General features: G+C 39.4%; 1 protein-coding gene across 1 annotated transcript; it reads left to right on the top strand.

Moving 5' to 3' along the window:
• The first annotated feature begins 14,820 nt into the window (after nt 1–14,820).
• On the top strand, nt 14,821–23,361 carry nags (N-acetylglutamate synthase). The gene is made up of 8 exons (XM_042505312.1): nt 14,821–15,445; nt 17,014–17,294; nt 17,894–18,107; nt 18,712–18,892; nt 19,051–19,090; nt 19,203–19,334; nt 19,499–19,681; nt 22,321–23,361. The coding sequence occupies exons 1-8, from the start codon at nt 15,074–15,076 to the stop codon at nt 22,472–22,474; spliced, it is 1,557 nt and encodes a 518-aa protein (XP_042361246.1). The 5' UTR covers nt 14,821–15,073; the 3' UTR covers nt 22,475–23,361.
• Nucleotides 23,362–23,560: the final 199 nt, after the last annotated feature.

Genomic DNA, 23,560 nt, shown 5'->3' with positions numbered 1-23,560 from the left:
AAAAAGAAGAAAAGTAAAGTTGATGCAGATGTTTTTTGTTAACAGTTTTCTCCTGTTTTCCTTGTATTTCCTACACTTTGCTCATCATATTTTTGTATTGTCCATTACAGCTATTCATCATATATTTCAGAAGAAGATGATTATCCTGCATGTTCCATCTGTTTAATTTTAAACATCTTCTTGTTTGTAGATATCTATAAAAAATGAACTTGATATTTTATAATGTTTGGAGATTTTTCCAAAAAAGAATAATGAAAATTAAACACAACCTGCTCACTCACAATATTATTATATTAGTACATAACTTATTGAGGCTGGGTGCTAAATCCTCAAAATGGAAATCAAAGCAGTCAGAGTAGGACAGCACTCCGGTAAAAGCGTTGTTTTTATTATTATTGCCACACCTCTTTGTTGCATCTGATTAATTTTTTCATGTATTTCTTAATAATATTTCTGCTGGAAATGCTGGCTCTCCCTGCTGGGATGTACTGGAGTTCAGGTGTGGATGTAATTAATTACATGTATGACTCCACACAGACACACACACACACACGACAAGCCTGTTGAAATTTTAAACTTCTCTGTGTGTGTTGAAAGCTTCAAGGTAGCGTGTAAAAACTGGCATGCAGATACCAGTATCTAGAGTATTTTCAAATTAAAAAAAAAAAAAGATTTGCATGACACTTCTGCTGAAGTACCGCTTGTGCTGCTGGTTTACATGAACGGCCTAAAACATTTTTGTACTTTTAAAGACACGATATTCTGAGAGAATAACAGTTACCACTCAGTGATTTTAAAGCTGCGTTTGTGGTAAATTATGAGTTATTAATTGTTCATAGCGACATTAATAATGTGGATTTATGCAAGAATGCGGATATGAGTGCAGATATTTCTGCTGTACATTAAAGCATGTGAGCACACTTGAGATGAAAATAAAATATACAACTAGTCCATGCATGCATGTGTGTTAAGAACTGTACGTGAAGACATCTGTGTGTGTGTGTATGTGTGTGTGTGTGTGTGTGTGCGTGTAAGTGTGTTTTTCTTAAACTAATTGGAGGGAGTGAGGAGTCAAGGCTCAAGGATAAGATAAGATTGCAGAAACCAACCGCTGCTGTCGGGGAACAACCATGTAACTGCAATTTCTTTGTTGTTTTTTTTTTCTCCGATTGTTTTGCTGCCGGTTCGTGCGCAGGATGAGCCTCATCACCCCCGAGGTATTTTCTCCAAAATGAAATTTCGAAATGCATTGGCGTAAATTTAAAAAAAAAGAAAAAAAAAAGCATTTCCTTTTCCCAATGCTTAAGACAGACTGAGTTTGTGCAGATACGTGGTTTTTGGTCCGACAATGGCGAGAAGCATCTGGTAACACTTCTGTGTAATTGCTGCTGAGAAACCCTGAAGATCTGAGAGGAGAAGAAAATTCCAACATGTTTTTCCTTCGTCCCTTCTCCTGCCCCGTTCGCCTCGTGTTGGAATTTCACCAGAGTTTAGGCAAAAACAAAAGAGACGGGTGTTCTGAGTGTAAGAAAGAAAAAAAGAGAAGCACTTGGACGAAATACAAGGAGGGCGTTTTCGGAGCCTGCTTATGGCGTGTGTGTGTGTGTGTGTGTGTGTGTGAGAAAGGTGTTTTCTAATGGCCGTGCAGGGATCCAAAGTTAAGTCGTGAGGAGAATTAAATGGGCACCGATTTCTTTGGTAGTAATCACTGCTCCTACCAGAAGACATACAGCACTAAGTGAGTGGAAAGTGGAGCTCCACAGGCTGCATGTCTTTTTGTCTTCTGGCTGCATTTTTCTGTGATAAGCCGACACTTCTGTGGTGTTTCTGCGCTTCAGGTGCCAGACATCACCTGTCATTCAACCTCTGTGCGAGGAAGTCTCACAGTGTTTTGCTTTGTATCTTAACGTATTAAAAAAAAAAAGGAAAAAAAGATGTGCATTATTTCTGACAAATAAAATATTAAAGAAGATGTCTGATAATATCTAATTAATTTTCTGTGAATAATGTTCCAGCAGCCTTTTTGTAATTTTGTTATGATTTCTGCAAAGGTTTGAGGAAACTTGATAAGTTACTTCATATGATCGTCAGCAAAGGTCATAAAAACTTTCCAAATTGCAATAAATTAGTAAAAGGTGACAAAAGGCCTGAAAAATATTATTACATTTTAAAAAAAGGGGGAATTAAAAAAAAAGGTGTAACTTATAATAGAAACAATTACCATAAAACTATATTTGTGAAAATGTAATTGAATATAAAAAAAATATATTAAAATAATAATAAAAAAATAGCCTAATTTTCAGCTCTGTTGGGGGGGGTCAGTTGTTTTTTGTTGTTGTTGTTTTTTCTTTCTTTCAGGCCATGTCAAGTTGCTCAATGCCTTCACTTCATGTTTTTCTGAGAAATCAAACCAAATTGCTCAGGTCTTAAAGGGTTAACTTCAATGAAAAAAATTAAATTGGACATATCAATACTACTGAAAAATGCTGATTTTGATGTTGATTCTGATTTTTTGCGCTGTCTAAAGTCTACCAAACACGAGAAGACTTTGAAAAGACTTTAAAAAGACTAAATCTGAATATGTTCTTTTACAACTAAGTTTTTTTAATTTTGAGAGATCTGCCGTGGTTTTTCATGCACAGATTAAATACACAATTTTCAAACATTTTGCAAGAAAATAAAAATAAGGCGAAGTACTGCAACACACGCCTGCCAGTTCTGTGCAGAAAAGGTGTTTTTTTTTTTTGTTTTTTTTACGTATATTAGGATTTTTCGGACCGGAGAAACTTTTCATCGTTCTACGAGGCCCCCTTTTTGGTGAGTCCACATGGTAAGAACGAGGAGCGATTGCAGATTTGAGAACGCCGTTTTGAGAGGCTTCCATGTCAGAGCGCTGAGTAACGTAAGTGTGTATTATCCCTGTAGCTCACCTGTTACACAGAGGCGGTGTCCTCGCCGCAGCCGTCGCAAGTTCGACTCCAACTTGTGGCTCTTAGCTGCACGTCATCTACTCTCTCTCCCCTTTCACACTTAATCTGTCCTATAAATGAGAAATACCAAAAAAATAAAAAAACTTAGCCGTGTGGACAACTGTCATGTCAAAACACAAATACAGGTCCTAACAAAAAATAAACAAATACACTGAAGAAAACACGGACAAACGGTGAAGTCCAGGCTTCAACGATGGAAACACTATTCGATTTAGACTCGTCAAAGCAAAAGTGGCCAGAAGGTGGCGCTATTCCGAGGTCAGCTTATCGTTCGTCACTTCAGCGTACCTATACACAAATCCGGGAAAGTACCGGAAGTAAACAAGTCGTCATTACTGCGGTGCTGAGAAGTGTACAATTTTCTACTTTTACCTTATTTTCTGTGTAACATTACTTTTGAAAACGATGTCTAGGATCTAGAATTATTTCAAATTTCAAAGAAAAAAAATCAAATTTGATTTCAAAAACATTTTGATAGTCTTTAATGGACTGTGAGTATTGGACCTTTTTGACTGATGTGTCCATCATTTGGTAGAGTGTGCAATATTTGGACACGAATTAATAAAAAAAGTCTCTTACCATTGACAAAACACTGATTTTGGGCCGCCATGATTAAGCATTTTTGACGTCAAGTCGGTAATTCAAAAAGAAGTTCTCGAAAATTGTCCTACAGGGGCGTTCCCTGTGGTGGGGACACGCAGCAACAGGCGAGACCCCGTTTAACTACCCCTGCGTTCCTGCAGGGGAGACGGGCCTTATGTTACCTCATTGTGCCCCCAGTCTGAAGCCAAACCTCGGCCCACGAGTCGTGTTTTAGTGTTTAATATTTCAATTAACAAAGCAAGAGGACAGAAAACAAGGGGAGGTTTTATAATTTGAGATATGTAATCTGAGGGGATATTTTTGCACTACGAGAATGTAACAAAAGGTTGAAAAGAAGGCCACAACAGATATGAAAAGGTGAAATTACGAAGCATATTTTCTCTGTATTTCAGTCAAGTGCGACACGTAAACCAGAGTGTGTAGATTTGGGTGTTTGTTTACTCTGCAGTAAAATATACTGTGAGTGGATCTGATGGCCTGTTTACTTCACAATCTGCTGTGCTGCGACATTTTTAATCAGGAGATCACATGGTCTGACATACAGACCTGCTTTCAACACACACACACACACACACACACACACACACACACACACACACACACACACACACACACACACACACACAGCTATCACCAAAATAAATGCTTTATACCCACACATAACCACAACTCGCCAACACATCCAACCACACCAATGAGCCCACCCGCACTCTGCATCCAAATCCGCCGTCCTGACTGACTCTAATTTACCGTTTCAAGTCTCTGTGTGGCACCCGGGTGGCAGGGTGGCACTGCAGGGGATTGTGGGTGTCTACACTGCGGGGGGGGGGCATGTGCCCACAAGCTGTCTGCCAGGCTTCAAAGCAGCCTCTCATTTTGTTTAGTGAAAAATGCTTCATTTTATACACTGTCACTTCTGCTCTTTGAGAGTTTCTGCAGTGAAGTTGATTTTTAACCCTCTAGTTTGTGCCAGCAGGAGAGGGTCGTGTGCATGGATGCTGGCACATATACGTTTATATATTCACACATATTATTTCTCATTTATTTTCCATCTTCTTTTATGCATTCTATTTTTATCTTTATATTTGTCTTACTTTATGAGTATTATGTGCGTTTTTATTCAAGTAAGGATGCATTCTGTGTATTCTATTCTGAACTTATCTTATTTTTACATGCAGGTTTTATTATGTCTTTTTGTCTTCTATGTCTTCTCATGTGAAGCACTTGGTGCATGTAATTTCTTTGTTGTGAAGCACATTGAGATGCATTTCTTGTATGAAAGGTGCTACACAAAAAAAGTTTATTATTATTATTTGTACATATATTAAAAAAATCCAGAAAATTATTTTAATATTTTTGTAATCATAGAGTTACAGTGTGTGGTTATTTTCAGACAATTTTCTTGTAACGTTTTAATAATTTATGCTTATTTTCAGATCATTTCTTATTGTGGTCTTCGTCATCCTCTTCACGTGTTTTTGTAATAAATCAAGCCAAATTGGTACGCTTTTAAAAGGGTTAAATATGTATAGTTGTTTAAAAATATTGGTATAATACAAACAGTAAATTGTATGCAATGTTTTGTAAAACTATAAGAAAAAGTCAACAATAACATAATATTCAAAGGGAAAAAAAAGGCTGAAAATGTATCCAGTTTTCTCATTTTACACAAACTTGCTGCAGTTATTGCATCAGTTTTCAGGCTGATTGTTCAGTTTTTCACTTGCTCTGTGCAGTTATTGTTACGTATGAATTATAATATGAAATATACATATAATATGTCACTTATTTGGGTTCAGCAGTTTACTCAGCTATAGGAAAGGGCTCCTTTAAGGAGAAGGTTGGGGATCACTGGTCTAGAGGATGGAGACATATCAGACTGTGATGGACACACAATACTGTCAGTAGAATACAGTCAGAGTTGGTTTTGGTAATTTTAGTGGGATTTGCTGATAGACCAATATCAGTTAAAGCAAAATCATTTTAAAAGTAACTTGTCAATGTGGTGAGAACCACAAATTCAATTTTATAAGTAAGTAGAAATCTCAGTTCTCAAGACCACTCACATATAATTTGGGCAAATTTATCCTTTAAAATACCAGGTATTATAAAGCCTCATAACTCTTGTGTTACAGTGACATTGCAATAAAAAGGTATTGTACTCACGTCTGTTTTTGGCTAAAATAAAATTGCTTCCTCTTCTCGTTTCACAATGAAGTATGTAATTTCAGCAATCATTGCCAAACTTCTAATGCAAGTTAAAAACCCATCTCTCTGCATCATATTACTATCACTACATCTTATTTATTTTTATTTAAAACTTTTCTTTATTATTTTCCCAGCTGTTATATTTCTCCAGATGCCCTGCGTATAAATAACATAAATATGCTCACTGTGTGATTGTGTTGTGGGTGAACTACAGGCACGTTGCTGCAAACACATTTCACCTTGTTTTCAAGTAAAACTGGATTAAAAAAAGACTCCAGCATTGAAACCATATGTCATGCACCAACAAATCTCCCGTGTTTACAGCCCAGCGGAGTCTTATCGTGTGTTTGAAAAAAGAGAAATATCACTTTAACACCCCGTGTTGATGGATTTGTACACACACACACTGCTGCCTGTGTAATCAGAGATGCTCCGAAGCTCTAATTCAATCTGCCCTCTCGCCCTCAGAACCACAGAGGACCACATACAGTCTGTGATTTAATGACCACCCACACAGACAGGCGCATGGACGGACAGACAGATGGACAGACAGGTAGGACACAGGTGGGCAGAGCGGAGAACAGACGGGTTTCAAGAAGGACAAGAAAAAAATCACACTCACAACACATTTTTCATGAGTTGTTTTTTGTTGTTTTCAATTCAGTTTTTTTTAGTTTTTTTGTTTTCTAGTTTGAGTTTAGTTTTTATTGTTTAAAATGTTTACTTTCAGTTTATTTTTTATTCTTTTCAGTGATCTGGTGAACTTCTCCTTTAAGAAGTTCTATCCTACGAAAGCTTGAGTTGAAACTACGGCTGTCAAACGACTGTTTTTTAAATTCTGATCAGTCCCTGAATTTCCATAGACTGTTGTGATGAATCGCATGTTTTATCGAACACTTAAAATTCTATTATTTTGCTTTTATTTTAAAAACATATTAACAAGGTAAAGCAGTTCTTCTCAGTGTCTTGATTGCGAATCAAATGAATGAGACGAAATTTACTTTATGAACTTAACTTTTAGATTTATTTCTTTTAAATCGGTGCCGCCTTGTCGCAACAGTGAGGTCTGAAACCAGGACTTTGAAGTAAAACAGCAGCGCAGTGTCCACTCTGTGTCAATATGGCGTGCAGCTACTCTGAGATCATTCTGCTGACTCACTGGCCTCCAGTGATCATCAGTCCTAATCATAAATATCAAATATTCATTCATTTTCAAAAATTTTATTCCTTTAAATGCAGGTTTTTATCATGATGCCGCTATGTTTTAAAATGAAAAAGAAAAAAACACAAAAATGAATCATTTTCAATATACTAAATACTAAGTAGATTATTTTTTGCTGCTGACAGTCTGGGATATGTCAGAGCCTCTCCGATCTCAATATCAAACACGTTTGATATTTACGATTGTAGGCTCCGGCAACCCGCAACAGCCAATTAGAGAGAGGAGACTGGGAAGCGTCACCAAACGGATACTGCGCACACGTACAGCTCAAAAACACGGCGGGCAACAACAGGACGTCTGTCTCCCAAATCACAATGCCAAATGTACAATGTATAATATAAACTGTAATAAATGTATAATCCACGCTCACTTCGCCTTCTTCGCCATGGGATCGCCATCTTAACTACAAACGGCGAGTGTGTGGTTTCAAGATCTGGCCGAATCGTCTAGTGTGTGTGTTCAGACGATCATAACATTAAAAATCGTTTAAATCTGTCATTATGTAGACGGTCTCCCACGTTTAAACAATCGGTTAAGATTTGAAGATCCTCGTCTGTAGCAGCCTCAACTGGAAATAAACTAACAGCTCTCCACTTCAGATATTAATATCTGCACATCACAGCAGCGCTCTGTGGTCGCAAAACGTGACTAAACAGTCGCAGTGTGGAGCTCATCACCAGTGGAACAAGTCGCGATGCATCCAGTATATCTGACTTATTGCCCATCCTGAGTATAAATCTGACGAAAGTTAAATGAGGCGCTGCCTTCAGAGGACACTGGAGGTTAACACTATGAACTCTCATATAAAACATGTAAATCTCAAACACGTAAATCTCAATCCATGCTGAGACCTGATCTGCTGTCACACGTTTCACATTTCATTTGTCCTCTGCTCACAATCAGAGTAATTTTATTCTTTGCACAGGAAAATAAATAATCATATTCCTGCACGTTTATAAAAATCACTTCAAGATTATGTGAAGATTGCCCTGACAGGAGTGACTGTACGGTAAACATCACGTCATGATGAGGGTTGAAACTCCACCTGAAGCTCACGACGGTTCAAAAGTACAAAAAGCTGTTTGATTACTCTCTGAGCCAAATTATATTTATTTCTTATTCTCAGTTTGTTTGTGTTGACAGTTAACCTGCTGCACACTGTGGTCATTATGACTGAGAAACACACACACACACACACACACACACACACACACACACACACAGCCTCTGGTCTCTACTGCCCTCTGCTGTATTTAACTGTACTCATATTTCACATTTCAAGTGAACGAAGAGGGGAAGATTAAACATGACTGGTTATTGTCATGTTTTTCTCGAGCTCACACTCCAGAAGAGTCCTTGTTCAGGTGAAATGCGTTGCATTTTTAGTGAAACATATTTGAGAATTTGAGCAGGGTGGAAATCAGCATCAGTTTCCAAGTTAGAGAATTTACATCACTCTTTAAAACTGAACACATTTAATGAGAGTTTCAATGAATTAACTGTAACTGTAAACTAGTCTGATGGGCTCCCTTTGAGGAGGAGCACAGCAACAACACCACCATAATGTCCATTTCTTTATATGTCTTATCATTATTATTGTCATTAATATTATTCTTATTCTTATTATTATTGTGCCACTAATTCCGTTAACGCACACTCTACAAAATTACTTAAATATATATTGTGACAAAAGCTGATACCTTTACAAAAAATATTCTGTTGAAAAGTATAAAAACTTATAAATAACTGGTTTTGTAATGTAATTGCAATTTTTGGGGCCTTTTCTTGTTAAGCTGCTCATCGCTTTCTTCCCATACCTAAAAAAAAAAAAAAAAAAAAAACAAAGCCAATTTGCTCAGGGGTTAACAAATCGTTCCTGGTGCTGGAAGAAGAGAGTTCCCTGAATATCTATTTTTTAGCACATTCTTTAGCTCACTTTCTTTTCCTGTCTTTTTTTGCCTATTTGCAGATATTTTCCTGATTATGTTTTACTAATTTCTTGCTTTTTTGTGTGCATATTTTCAAGTAATTTTATTGTAACAAATTACTACTTTCTTGCTAATTGTTGTGTTGCTTTTTTCAGGTAATTTAATTGAACTTTCCATTATTTCTTGCTGATGGTTTTTTTTCACTTTTTAATTTATCTTCAGGTAATTTCCCTGTAATGTTTTACTTTTTTTCCAGCAAACTTTTGGGCCATTTTTTATGGTCTGTTGCTCACCGCAATAAAATCAAGCCAATTTGCTCAGTTTTCAAAGGGCTAACGAATCGTTCCTGCTGCTGAAAATGCAGGAAGAGCTGAAATTAGTTAGAAAATAAAAATCACATATCTAAAAATCTTTCCCAAGAAATATACTGATTTTATGCCGTTAAAGGTTTCGGATCGTTGCTTAAAATCTGTCTAAGTTAAACTTGAGGAAGCTGTCGGTCCGTCGCGCCCTGAGGGGAACGGAGGGAGGAATGTTTTCCCGTCGCACAAAAACCTTTGATCTCACACCCCCTAATCACTTCCTGAAGATTATACAGTACGTGCACCTCCGCACTGCCCTCTCTGTGTGTGTGTGTGTGTGTGTGAGTGAGTGTGTGTGTGTGTGTGTGTGTGTGAGTGTGAGTGAGTGAGTGCTTGCCTGAGGGCAGCTGGGGCAGATGTAGTCCCCCCTGTGTCCTGCCTGATGACAGACAGAGATAGGGAAGAAACAGAGACAGACATATGATGTCATCAAACAGTGACAACCAAGAGGAGTTATAAATAGTTCTGGCCGTCACGCTGAAGTGAATAAAGAGTATAAACTGACCACGAGAGTCGGCACATTTTTACTCCGAAATAAACAGACTGAAGTGCTGGTAAAGTCATTGAGCTGGTTGTCAGTCTGACTTTGGCAGCTCTCGGTGTTATTATGGTTTTTGGGGGCAGTAATCTGTTCGGCTCGCAGAGCGGGAGATGAAGGATTGAGCCAAGCTTTTAGCCTGGAAGATGAGCCGCTTTTTTTTTTTTTTTAAGATATTACAAATAAGACACAAGAAAAAAAAAAAAATAGCAACTAATACAAACAATAAACCATGCAGGATAGACTATATACAACTATGTCCATATATAAATATAAGGGGTATCAAACCAAGTACTGATCCTGCCCTTTTTATTTTATTCTTTTTTTTAAATTATTATTATTATTATAAATTTGATGTTTGTTATATTAGTTGCCATTCTATTTTTTTTCTTGTTTTTATTTTATTTTATCTATTTATTTCTCTTTCTCTGACTATTTATGTATTTTGGCTAATTTGTAATCTGTTATTATTATAATCATTATTGTTATCGTCATTGTTCATTTTATTTTCGTACTCTGTGTGATTGTGGGGCTGTATGAGGGGATGTATATTTGTACATTGATGTACATGATTTGATGTGCAGTTGAAACTTCAATAAAAATACTGAAAAAAAAGGTACCACACAAAAATATTTAAATTTTTATAAATGTCCAGTTTTCTCAGTTTCGCCATCTTGCAGCCTGTGTAATGTTTGGGATATAATGTACTATTTTTTGTATTCTTGTAATTTTGGTTTCCTTTCCCTTTACATTTAGAAATGAAATATTTTCCATACAAAATAAATAGATTTAATCTTTTTTTCCAACCATTAACTCAATTTCTATCATACAAAAATGTTATATATCTGTTTTTCTGACAAACTCTTGAATTAGTCAATGTTTCATTATTTTGTTTTTTACTATTTTATTTGTCTTATGAGCTGCTTTGGTTTTTTTAACCTTGATATTTCCAGCTCAGCACCTACAATAAGTCTAAAAGACACAGTGGAAGAGAAAAAATGTGACATTTATTCTGTGACATGTAAAAAAAAATGTGCACATTTTTTTTTCTATTTTCCAACTGACCATATCAGTTTTACCATATTTGGCATATAGAGGAAAGACATGCTACTTCCACTAGGTGTACTGTCACAATCAATGTTGCTGCCGATCATTGACATGTCCCAGACTGTCAGCATCCAAAAAAATCTACTTAGCATGTGTTATATTGAAAATAATTCAAATAAAAACATCTTTTTAAATTTAAAAGCATAGTGGCAATGTGACAAAAACCTGGCATTTAATAGGGTTAAAATTCTGTAAACTAATGAATATTTGATATTTATGATTAAGACTGATATTGGTTAAGAAGAAATATATTCAATGAAAGAAGAGAATAATATTAATGTGTAATATTTTTTATAAAATATAATAATGTATAAAAGTCAAAGTAGCTGCAAATCCATGACACATCCAAGGCTCTGGTAATTAAAAAAAAAATCTATTTATCAAATAATATATTGAAAATAATTGTATTTTGAATCTAAGAGAACATAGTGGCATCATAATGTGGCATTTAAAGGATTCAAATTCTGAAAGTTAATGAATATTTGATATTCATGATTATGGCTCATGTTACTTTAAAAAATAAACTTAGTGATGGTAGAAAATCCTACTAAAATATCAATATCACAATTTTTAAGCCTGATTTTGAAAAGTGCATTTGTGTGCAGAGAGAAACAAGTATATAATATTTGACACTGCACAAAATATAAATAAATAAATTAAAATTAAATTTTACTGCGTATCATTTGCATATCCCAGGCTGTTATATTGAACAAAATCTACCTGGTTAGCACATAATATATTGAACATAGTTCATTTTTGTGTCTTTTTTATTATATAATGTAAAATGTCTTTTAAAGCTATATTTTGGAAAGTGCATTTTGTGCGCGTTTTGACTGTGTGTAATATAAAAGCGGGCCCCAAAGGTAAACATTTTGAGACTCACCTGTGTAAAATACATCCAGAGAGATGAGACCAAATGTCTTCTGTGGTTCTTAATTCATTGTTCCAGGTTGAAAACAGGAGTTGTTGTTGTTGTTGTTGTTGTTGTTGTTGTTGTTGTTGTTGTTGTTAGCCATCCACTAGCATGTTAGCACCGCTAGCCAAAGCCTCCATCTCAGCGCAGGCGTTAGCGCGAGGGCTGGTCCTTCCTGAAAATGAAAATAAAAACTAACTTTCCTGAGTCCCGCCTGTCTTAACAAACGCCTCCCCAAGTTGTCCATTTCCTCTCATGTCCCTGTCCCCACCGGAGACACAAACGTGGTACCTGTTGAGCTTTTACAGCTAGCTTTAGCTTTAGCTTTAGCACGCTACTGTTAAGTGACGCAGGTGAGCTAAACGTCGCAAACTTTAAAACGGTTATTATATATCGACATAAAAAAACACGCAAATAATATTTATAAATTAGTAGTGAGTTTTCGTGTTAGCCAGCCATGCTGAGTCGCCTAAAATGTTTCCAGAAACATGTTTTTGTTTACCGTTTCACTGTAGCCCGAGGCCGTTTGTTCCCTGTCGACGCCATATTGTTATTTTTTTAGTTGTCGTTAACGTTTTTTTTTATTCAACTTTATTGAAAATACGGAATAATTCAGACGTCACAGGACCAAATATTGAAAAAGACGTCTGTTTTTCTCGATGTTTGCTTGAAAGTAAAAATCAAATAAACAAGAAAACAAAATAACTAGTCAGTTTTACGTTGTTCTTTTTAAAAATTATTTATTTTCTCATTTCCTGTGGTTTAACTTTACTGCGGCTTCGCGCATGCGCGCAGCTAGAAGACTGGCGCTCAGCGTTTAGGAGCCGACAGGTGAGAAGACCTCAGACATGTCTCAGGTATCAGAGTGAACACGCTGACGAACAGCTGCTGTAAAGAGACTTTAGAGTTACGACCAACTTCCGCTTCTGATGGAGCTGCAGTCAGACTGTCTCATTAAAAGGACAGTTGTGTGTTTTTGAAGTGGGGCTGTGAGACACTGATGGACAGTCTGTACATTTCAAAAAAAGCGCAACAAAAAAATCAATATCAATATCTTAGTGGACACAGTATTTATTGATTTTTCACCACTTTGTCACGCCACATTTTTTTAAGTAGCTACATGGAGAGCTGGATCTAGACATTTTGGTGCCCTATAGGCGAGATACCGACGGAGAATGAGAGCGGAGTGGACATCGGCAGAGACACTGGTGTTGAATGAGAGCGGAGAAGACACTGGCAGAGACACAGATGGAGACACTGGCTGAAAATGAGAGTGGAGCAGACACTGATGGAGACACCCGCGGAGAATGAGAACGACACCGGCAGAGAATGAGAGTGGAGCAGACACTGATGGAGACACCGACAGAGACACCGGTGGAGACACAGGCGGAAAATGAGAGTGGAGCAGACACTGATGGAGACACCGGCAGAGACACGGTGGAGACACAGGACACATGATTTAGCAAATTTAAGCATGCCATAAAAATCAATAACCTCTTTGATACTGAACTTCACACCTGCATTTCTTAAATATATTTTTCCAAATCTGACCAATTCTTCACCAACTATATAACAAATCTGTAAATGTTTTTTATAAATAAATACATACATAAAATACATAAATAAATAAAGAAGTTAATTAACAAATACATTTCAGAATGCTTTAAAAATGTCATATAACAAATGAAAGTAAATTAATGAAACATTTTTACAAAAGCACTTTTTACATAAACTTTATTCCCGGCAGGTCCCCATCACTGTATTAACCCTTCCTCTCCTCCAGGGGTAGACAGAGGCCACACAGCTTAAACACTGAACACTAAGTGTTGTTATTATTACACAAACATCATATAGATTTAACTGTGGTTGCACATGATTATAAGCTTGTTATTAAATGAAAAAAAAACAATGTCCAGATATTAGGATGCATTTAGCCCAATAAGCCATAATACCGTACATGTATACTACTGACTTTTTAACTCTTTTTATACTTAATGTAAAAGTAAAGCATCATTTCCTGGGTAGAGCTTGTCTGTTAATGTATATGTTTCAGGGTGTTTACATAAATTTATAGCACAGTGGACATGGAAACAAAGGTTCATACACAAGTAGAGGACTCAAAAATGACCACAAAGAGATGCAAAAAACTACAAATAGAAACAAATTTTAAAAAATAACAAAAAGGGTTGAACAACCACAAGGAAACACAAAATGACTACAAAGCAACAACAGCAAAAAAATAAATAATAATAATAATAAAAACCCTGAAAAAATTATCAAGACATAACAAGGACGAGACATAAAGGACCACAAATATACACAAAACAATGACAAGGAGACACAAAAAAACACAAGGAGACAAAGAATGATTACAAGAGACACAAAATGACTACAAAGACATACAAAATGACCAGAAAGAGACAAAAAACATCTAGAGGGAGACACAAAATGACTACAAAGAGGGACAAAATGACTCGGAGACAGGCTACAAAACAACCACAAAGACACATAAAACAACCTCAAGGAGACACAAAATGATTACAAAGACACACAAAAGACCACAAGGTGATATAAAATTACCACAAAGAGACACAAAACAATAACAAGAAGACACAGAATGACTACAATGACAAACAGAAAAAAAAACAAAAGCACTAAGAGACACAAAATGAACACAAGGAGACACAAAATGACTACAAAGAGAGACAAAATAGAAAAAAAAACACAAAATGACTAGGATATACAAAACAACCACAAAGAGACACAAAATGACTACAAAGAGTCACAAAATTAATAGGATAAATTAAGCAACCACAAAGACACACAAAATGACCACAAAGAGACACAACATGACCACAAAGAGACAAAACGACAGACAGAATCGAAAAGAGATGCAAAAGCGGCACAAAGTTTGCGTCTTGCGCCTGTGTGGGGGGTTGGGCAGTCCTTTGTTTCATGATCCGTCCATGCATGAGGTATGGTACAAGTCCTGGACCGTCAGAGGGGGTACCTGCTGAGCCCCCTCCCTACCCGAGCCCAGCCGGTGTCCCGGCTGATGAAACCGGAGAAGTGCCGACGCAGCAGCGCGCTGAATGAACTGTACTCACGCCCACAGAGAGCTGTCAGCAGCCGGCCGACGGGCACCTCCTGCGGCTAACTCCAACCGTCAGCCCCGGGACCCAGACCTCCGTCAGCAGCCGTCATGGCCAAAGTGCACAGCGGAGCCTCCGGCTGTCGGGCCATGGTGAAGGCGGGGAAGTATCTGTCGAGTCCGGCTCCCACGGCGCTGACCCGGAGCTCCGGGCAGCGTCAGCGGAAGATGTTCGGGCCTCAGCGGAGAACCATGAGCGGTGACGCGGCCGGCTCGGGAGGAAAGACCGCGGCTTTGGCCCAGCAGGAGCAGCTCGGGTCGGTCTCCGCGGACAGAAACGTGCTGGCCAACCTGAACCTGATCTACCGGGACGTGAAAGCTTTTCTGAATGAAGTCGGTGGAAACCCCCGGGAGGCTCGGTACTGGCTGACCCAGTTTCAGAGGTCTACCTCGGCTCAGTCTCCTGCCTTCGCCGTCCTGGAGGTAAAACTTTTATTACGTGTAAAAGTACTTCATCAAACATGTTGAAACTTCACTAATGTAAGTTTAAAGTGGTAAATATGCTGTTGACGTTGTGGGATATGTTATGGAAGCCCCTCTCTGCCACCAAATATCATCAAACTAATTTATAAATATGATTATTTTAAGGGAAAAAATCACATGAAAATAAACTGTGTGTTTTGGTTTCAAAACGTTTTCACTGGGAGTAAAAATAGACTTTCTCTGAGATGAACAGGTAAAAAACAAAATCAGGAAGTCAGGAAATCATCGAAAAGGTAAAAAAAAAATATGTGGAAGCCAGCAGGTACCAAATGGCTTGCTGCAGGGATGCTCAATTTACGGGCCAAATCTGGCCCCTGATAGGGTGCCCTGTGGCCCCCAAGCCATTTACGTATGTACAATAAAAATAAAGTGATTCACAGTACTTGATGTACTTCTAGTATCCATAAGGCTCCACAGTGAATAAAACAGCATCAAAATAGAGCTTTTTGTATTAAAGTGCCAGTGGAGGATCCCCAAAACCTGACAGAGGTCCAAGCTAAGATCCTCATGTCCTAAAATCTTGGAAATGTCCAGAAATTCTTGAAATATGCCCAAACCCAAGAAACATCTAAAAATCCTACAAATGTCCTAAAATCTGAGAAATATCATGAAATCCTCAACGTCCTAAAATCCAAGAAATGTTCCAAAAATCCTAAATATGTGTTAAGAGCCTTAAAATGTCACAAAATCCTAGAAAAGACTTAAAATCCTAGTAATGTCCTTAAATCCTGGAAATGTCCGAAAATCCTAGAAAAGTCCTAAAATCCTAGAAAATAAGATTTTGAAAATCTTTTGGCGATTTTTCAAATGGGTTTATAAGTATTTGCAATTTAGTATAATTTTATTTCAGCTTAAAATAAACTTAGGTTAAAGTGCACTTTTTAGTTAGCAGACTCAAATACACTTCTAATGATGGGAAATTAAAGCACACGTTAACAAAATATACTAAGTAAGTTCAAATAATGTGTTACAAAAGATTGAAAAATAAAAATAATTTCTGTAAGTACACTAAAATTACCACTATTACATTTTGCAATCTAGTATACTTTGTAAAAGTATAAGGATGTACAATTTACAATAAACAAACAGAGTTTGTATTCATGTTAAGTAAACCAAAACTGAACATAATGACATCTGTTTTGAAGTATACTTTTTAAGAATGCAAGTTAAATGTACTTTAAATTAAGCACAAAAAGTAAAAGTATACTTGTAATAATTTCTGTATTCTAAAATTATATTTCTAATTTCTATACTTTTTCACCTTTGTACAGATATAACTTTAGAAAACACAAAGAAAATAAAACCACATTTAACTGCTAACATTAACTTTATTAAACACAAGAAAGCTGACAGTTTTACAGAAGAGGAGTAACTAAAGCAGGACGGACTGATGTGCTGGGGCCAAATCCACCTGAAAACTCCTTTCAGAGAGCGACTTAGTTTGAGACAGTGCTGTTAATAAACACTTCCTGTCTTTGTCCCTCTGTGTCCCCGTCCGTCCCTCCCAGGTGGACAGCTCGGTGTTTGCCAGCAGAGAAATGGTCCAGAGCCTGGCCTTCGGGCTCTCCTTCCTGCAGCGGATGGACATGAAGCCCGTTGTGGTGATGGGCCGATCCGAGGACGAGTGGACGGGGCCCGCAGGGCCGGTGGCCGGGCCTCAGTGCACCCGCGGTCTGGTGGAGCGGAGCCAGCAGCTGACGGAGGCTCTGCAGCGGCACTCTGCCACCGTCCTGCCGCTCTTCTCCGCTGAGTCCTTCCTGCTGCTGCACGAAGCCCCCCGAGGGAGCAGGTGAGACAGACCGGGCCCCGGGGTCCTGAATACCTGAGACCAGGGTGCCGGCTCTGCTTTGGGGCCACTTCTGCGAAATGATAGGATGCCAGGGGCCAGTTGCAGCAGCCCCATACATGTCTGTGGGATTTCAGGATGGTGCAAGGATTTAAGGACGTTTTCAGGATTTTGGAAGATTTTTAAGATTTTAGGACATTTTCAGGATTTTAGGACATTTATATGGTTTTCAGGACATTTCTAGAATTAAAGGGTGCTTCCAGGATTTTGGGACATTTCTAAGATGTAAGGACGTTTCCAGGATTTTAGGACTATTCTCGGATTTAAGGACAGTTCAAGGGTTTTAGGACTTATCTAGGATTTTAGAAAGTTTCGAAGACTTTAGGGCATTTCTTGGTTTTAGGACATTTCTATCATTTTAGGACTTTTCCAGGATTTTAGGACTTTTCTAGGATTTAAGGACTTTTCCAGGGGTTTTGGGCATTTCTGTGATTGTAGGATGTTTAGAACATTTTAGGACGTTAGAGGTTTAACAGGGACCTCTCTCCTCACCCTGAGCTTCTCTCCTCTAACATCCTCCTGTCTTTGTCCTGTCCCTGCAGTGCTCCACCCTTCGTTGCTGTGGACACCAGCCTCCTCCAGTGGAGTCTGAACTGTGGGACAATCCCATTGGTGTGTCCGGTGGGGAGGGACGGGCGAGGCTGCTCGGTGATGTTGGACCCCACAGAGGTGACGGCAGCGATCTCCAGAGCTCTGCAACCCCTCAAAGTCATGTTCCTGAACAACTGCGGAGGTCTCCGCAGCCACGAGAACAAGGCAAGACCATCGTCTCCGGCTCCGACTGTGACTCCGCAGACATCGTAGATATGACAGCACTGATGTAGAGAGTTTGTTTCCACACTCAGGTTTGTCAGGCAGATCGTAATCCGAGTCCAGTCTGATGTAGGGTTTGGTGCTGAACTCAGTGTCACGTCTGCAGTTTTATACTAGGGAGAGTAAAATTCAGAAAAAATGAAATGTATAGAAATGTTTATTGAAGCTCACTCTGACTGCACTGCAGAGCTGCTTCAGGTGTGTGAAGGAGCGATTCTGCAGGTCTGTCCTTCCTGCTGCTGTCAGGCTGCACAGCCAGCGCTGCTCCCAGCAGACCACACACACCCAGATGCACCCAGATCTGTGCAATTTCACTATCACAACATGCAATTTTATTATCGTAACGTGCAATTTATCACAATGTGCAGTTATTCATGTGCAGTTGGTGTAAAATCTTAACTGTTGACTTTTGCGTTTCGTGTATATTGTTCTCTCTGCTTTATTAATCTTGTGCATACCTTGTTTTAATATCCCTTTGCTGAAATAATGCAAATTTCCCCATTGTGGCACTGATAAATCTTTATTTTATTTTGTTTTTGTGTCCCAGGTGCTGGACACGGTGTCATTGCCGAGCGACCTGCCCAGTCTGTCGACGGCGGCGTGGCTGAGCGCTACAGAGCGGCGCAGAGTGAGCGCCATCGCCAGACTGCTCAACCAGCTGCTGACAGAGTCGTCGGCGGTGATCACGTCGGCCGACACGCTGCTGACAGAGCTGTTCAGCCACAGAGGCGAGACTCGCTCACTGATCTTCAGTCACACGTAGACACATGTGCACGCAGCGCCATCTATTTTGAGGTGTAACCAGAGAGGTCCGTGTGTCTGTTAGGATGACTAACATGAGTTTACGTGGCGTTTCTTGTTCTCTCCGTCTGTGTTTGTGCCTCAGGGTCCGGGACGCTCTTCAAAAACGGAGACCCGATACACCGGTTAGTACCTGTCTTACAAACACGAGTAAATAATCGTGCTTGTGAGTCATAATCCAGAATTACCTCCTTAACAGTTGTAGTGGCAAGAGTAAATTATTGTGTGTGCGTGCAGGTACAGCTCTCTGGATGAGATCGATTTGGAGCGTCTGCTGGCTCTCATCAACAAGTCGTTTGATAAAACTCTGAGGCGGGACTACATCGACTCCCTGAAAGGACGACTGCACTCCGTCTACCTGTCCGAAGGGTGCGTGCAACTATTCCAGGAATAAAATGACCACGAGACAAATAAATCCAGATCAGTGTCAGTAAAACAGTCCTTTGGGGTAAGTATGTTAGTGAAATGTGTGTGTGTGTGTGTGTGTGTGTGTGTGTGTGTGTGTGTGTGTGTCCGTGACCGTGTATCCACAGCTACAGCGCGGCGGCCATCGTCACCATGGAGCCGGTGAACAGCGGCACCCCTTACCTCGACAAGTTTGTGGTGAGCAGCAGTAAGCAGGGCCAGGGCACCAGCCACATCCTGTGGGAGTGTATCCGCCAGGACCTGGGCAAACTGTTCTGGAGGTCTCGAGCCACCAACAGGATCAACCCCTGGTGAGACACACACACACTTTAAGAATCTCATGTTGTAATTTAGTCCGTTCATTTGGTTCACACTTTTTGTCCAAAGCAGCTTACAAGAAGTATGTTCAAGTAAAGCGACACAATAAACTCAGTATTAATCAGAATAATATTCTATAATATTTTTAATTATTTTGTTTTTTTTCTTTAATTTAGCCTTTATATAACCAGGTCGGTCCTGTTGAGACACAGTGAACTCTTTTTCAAGGGAAGCCTGGCCAAAACAGCAGCCTAAGAAATATAAAAGTTGCAACAATTAAAGACAAACAAGAAACTCACACAACAAAACAAATCAGATACATACTCGTTAAAGGCAACAGGATTGAGACTCAGGCACCGTGATACACAGAATCCAGAGATCGCAGACAATTCGCAGGGCCATTCATGTATCAAAGGTCGCCATAATCAAGCACAGGGAGAAAGGTGGCAGCAACCAACTTCTTTCCAGCAGCAGAAGAAAAACAAGACCTGTGACTAAAGAATCCCAGCTTCAACCCTAATATTTTTACCAGGTTTTCTACGTGTGATTTAAAAGAAAGCTGATCATCAGTTAAAATGCCAAGATACAAGTTCAATCTCACACCCTTGTAGTGACAAAATGCTGGCAGGGGGCTCAGGTACTTTCCTGCCACTGCAAAAAATGATCAGTTTAGTTTTGGCAGCATTTAAAGCAAGTTTTAGTTCGATGAGCTGACGTTCCACAAGGTTAAAGGCGATCTGTAAATTGCCAGTGGCCTCGACAAGGGCGGAGCCACAGCAATAACTGACTGTATCATCAGCATAAAAATAAAGTTTGGCATTAGGGACATTTCTGCCCAATGCCTCCACATGAATACTGAACAGAATTGGGCCCAGAACTGAGCCCAGGGGCACGCCAGTACAAACATTTAGCAATGTGGATGAGCTGTCTTCAAAATGAGCACATCGCTTTCTGTCAGACAGATAATTACCAAACCAGCCAACGGCCCGCTCAGATAAACCAATATCAAGCAGTCGTTGCTTCAAAATGGAGCGGTCCACCGTGTTAAAGGCCTTAGAAAGGTCATCAAAGAGGGCTATACCTTTTTTTTTTGTGATCCAGCAAATTTATTATATCATTGTATATTATTGGTGTTAAAAGGGGAAGCTAAAACTTCCTCCTTAAACAGCAGGAAGTTTTAGCTTCCCACTGTTAAATGAACATGAACGACTGCGACAACAATGATTAAAAACCGTGCTGTGCTCTGAGGAAGCTCCCCTGCATTTCACATCAAGTGTCAAGTGCACAGTCCTGGCAAAAATGTATGCCATATGCATGAACGCAGCCAAAACTATCAACAAATGAAGACTGAAAAGCTAAACAGTCCCCTAATGTGATGTAATGAAATGTACTTTATTTAGACAGGGACAGCGCGTAATAAAACATCAACCTTCAAAATTGCAGCTAATATAATTATGAAAATATCAGGGCACAGTCATTCCCCCGCCCCCCCACCCACCGCCACGTGATCGTGATCGATGTGCAGACTAAAAATAGCCGCCTAATAATGCTCACTATCAGTTTAACCATTTCTTTACCAGCTCTTTGCGACACGTGCTGCATAAACTGCTGTCAGTCACATCTGTTGATTTCTCCTCCTGGATCCTGATGATGCTTGATGACAAATGCAAAAACTGTCCAATCAGCAGTCAGCTGTCCGTCAGCAGAGCCTCATGTTTGCTCCTCTGCAGTGTGAAAGCACCAAACCAACTTGAATTGCAACAGTGCTGCAATTCCACCCCTTGATTGAGTCCCGGACTATCAGGTTTGAAAACGGCCTTAAGGGCACTTTTATATAATGATTCAGGTGGCTTAAGGCTGTTTTATACGCCTGAGAGCAACTTGTGCAGCACAACAGAGGTGGAAAAATCGTTGCATTTAACCAAATGTTAGAGAATTTCTTATGTGTCTAAAGTTTGTGAGGTTAAATTTCTGTGTTAACCAGCTTTTTAATATGACTTTTAAAGCTAAGAGTTGGATGGAGGGTAACACCCATTTTTGATTCTCTGCCCATTTACTTAGATGTCAGGACAGTCCCTGGGTTTGCGCGGGGTTAATTGCATCAGTGTGTGCACAGAGTTTGATAATCGGACAGCTGTTTGCCGTTGGGACGCGGTGGCATTATGACGCACGGGGCAGCAGCGGTGACACCTGGTGACCTGTAGCGATGGGTCGGGTGTTTGGCTTGATATCAGAGCAGATTAGAAATGTTTGCGCTGGCCCCGCCCTGTTTGACGCTGACCGCATGATGACACGCTGCAGTTAAGAGGGAATATTAAAAAATGACTCCACCAAACATTTTATTGTTGAGCTCCGTTGTCGGCGTATTAACAGGTTTGCTGTGTAACTGACTGATGACGTCATGCTTCCCTGTGATTGGCTCAGCTGTTTTCGAGCGAACAGAGCATCGATATGTGACAGCCTCACCACACCCTCCGATCTACATCCGCCTCCACCACTACCTGTGTCTCACGTGCACTCGAGGACGCTCCACACCACAAGCCAACGCTTTGCATTCGTCGTTTGATATTAAACTTACAAAAATAAATCAAAATAAACAGTAAAACCTGATTTCCTGTGTCTGTCTGTGCAGGTACTTTAAACACTGTGACGGCAGCTTTGTTAACGGCGCCTGGACCGTCTTCTGGTTCGGTCTGACGGACATCAGAGATTCCTACGAGCTGGTGGAGTACGCCAAGAACCTCCCCGACTCTTTCCACGCCTCCTCCTCCTCCTCGGCATCCTGAGCCGCCGCCGCCACCTCCCGGCGAAACTCCCTCACTCTGCCGTGGATCTAGTTTTTTTTTTTTTTATCTGACTGGACGTTTTTTCTCTTCAGGGAAGCTTGAAAGCTGCAGTGTGAATTTCATACGTGTTGCAGTGATTCCACTTTGTTTACGCCGAGGGTGCTAAAGTTGAAACTTGAATATTTTCTCTCTATTTCTGAGGCAAAAGTTTTTTATTCTTTCCAACAGGATGAATCCCAAAACCTCCGGTCTTTAGGCCCGCTCACACGTATTCACAGAGGACCAGTATAAACGGGGGACCTATGCGTCTGGTTTTTGGTGCATTTGCAGGGGATAAGCAGCCCGCTGAATCTGCACCAAAAATGCTGTCAAAACTGTCACAATAACCAACGCGCCCCCGTAACGTTTGACCACAGGGTTTGTACAATCTTGAAAAACCCTGAAAAGTCTTGGCATTTGCAAATAACAAGTTCCAGGCCTGCAAAAGTTTTGGGAAACTAAATAAACCCTGAAAGATTTGGAAGAGTCACAGAAATGTGGTTCAACTTTAATAATAACACAGGATGTCTTCAAGGACTTTCCGAAATCTGGAAATCCAACGATAAGCTATATTATACAGTGTGTGGCTGTGATGAAGTATTGTCTTTTTTTTGGGTGACATTTGAAGGAAAAACAAATAAGAAAAACATGCCATTCAAAGCTACCTGTTTTCTTTAAAGTGGTAAAAAAATAGAGAAAAATAAAACTGCCAAAATTTTTAAATGCTGGTTAGTTCATGCAGATGGTTATTTTTCTGACCAGTTTTAGAAGAGATGCAGAATAAAGTGATTTTGAGTGAGTGAAGTGATGTTTTTCCTTAAAAAACATTATCATCATCATTAAAAAAAACAAACAAATGCATGCTTTCTTAAAAATCAACATTTTTGAAGAAAAAAATTCCAAAATGTTTACTTCAAAAATTGCCAAAGATTTTTAAAGAAAAAAAAAGGCCAAAATCTTTCAAAGAAAAAATGATTTTAGGTTTGGGAGGCTTTTTTTTCTTGGTCTGTAACTTTATTCGGTGGTTCGAGAGCATCAGGTTCCCAC

This window comes from Plectropomus leopardus, chromosome 17, assembly GCF_008729295.1.
Source record: "Plectropomus leopardus isolate mb chromosome 17, YSFRI_Pleo_2.0, whole genome shotgun sequence".
Lineage (NCBI taxonomy): Eukaryota > Metazoa > Chordata > Actinopteri > Perciformes > Serranidae > Plectropomus > Plectropomus leopardus.
This window is presented reverse-complemented; position numbering and strand designations above follow the sequence as displayed.

Excerpts from the sequence above, each read along its gene's own strand:
- nags (XM_042505312.1), top strand. The coding sequence starts at position 15,074 with ATGGCCAAAGTGCACAGCGGAGCCTCCGGCTGTCGGGCCATGGTGAAG. Across the intron at positions 18,108-18,711 it reads TCCGCAGCCACGAGAACAAG|GTGCTGGACACGGTGTCATT; the intron begins GCAAGACCATCG and ends TTTGTGTCCCAG. Across the intron at positions 19,335-19,498 it reads TCCGTCTACCTGTCCGAAGG|CTACAGCGCGGCGGCCATCG; the intron begins GTGCGTGCAACT and ends GTGTATCCACAG.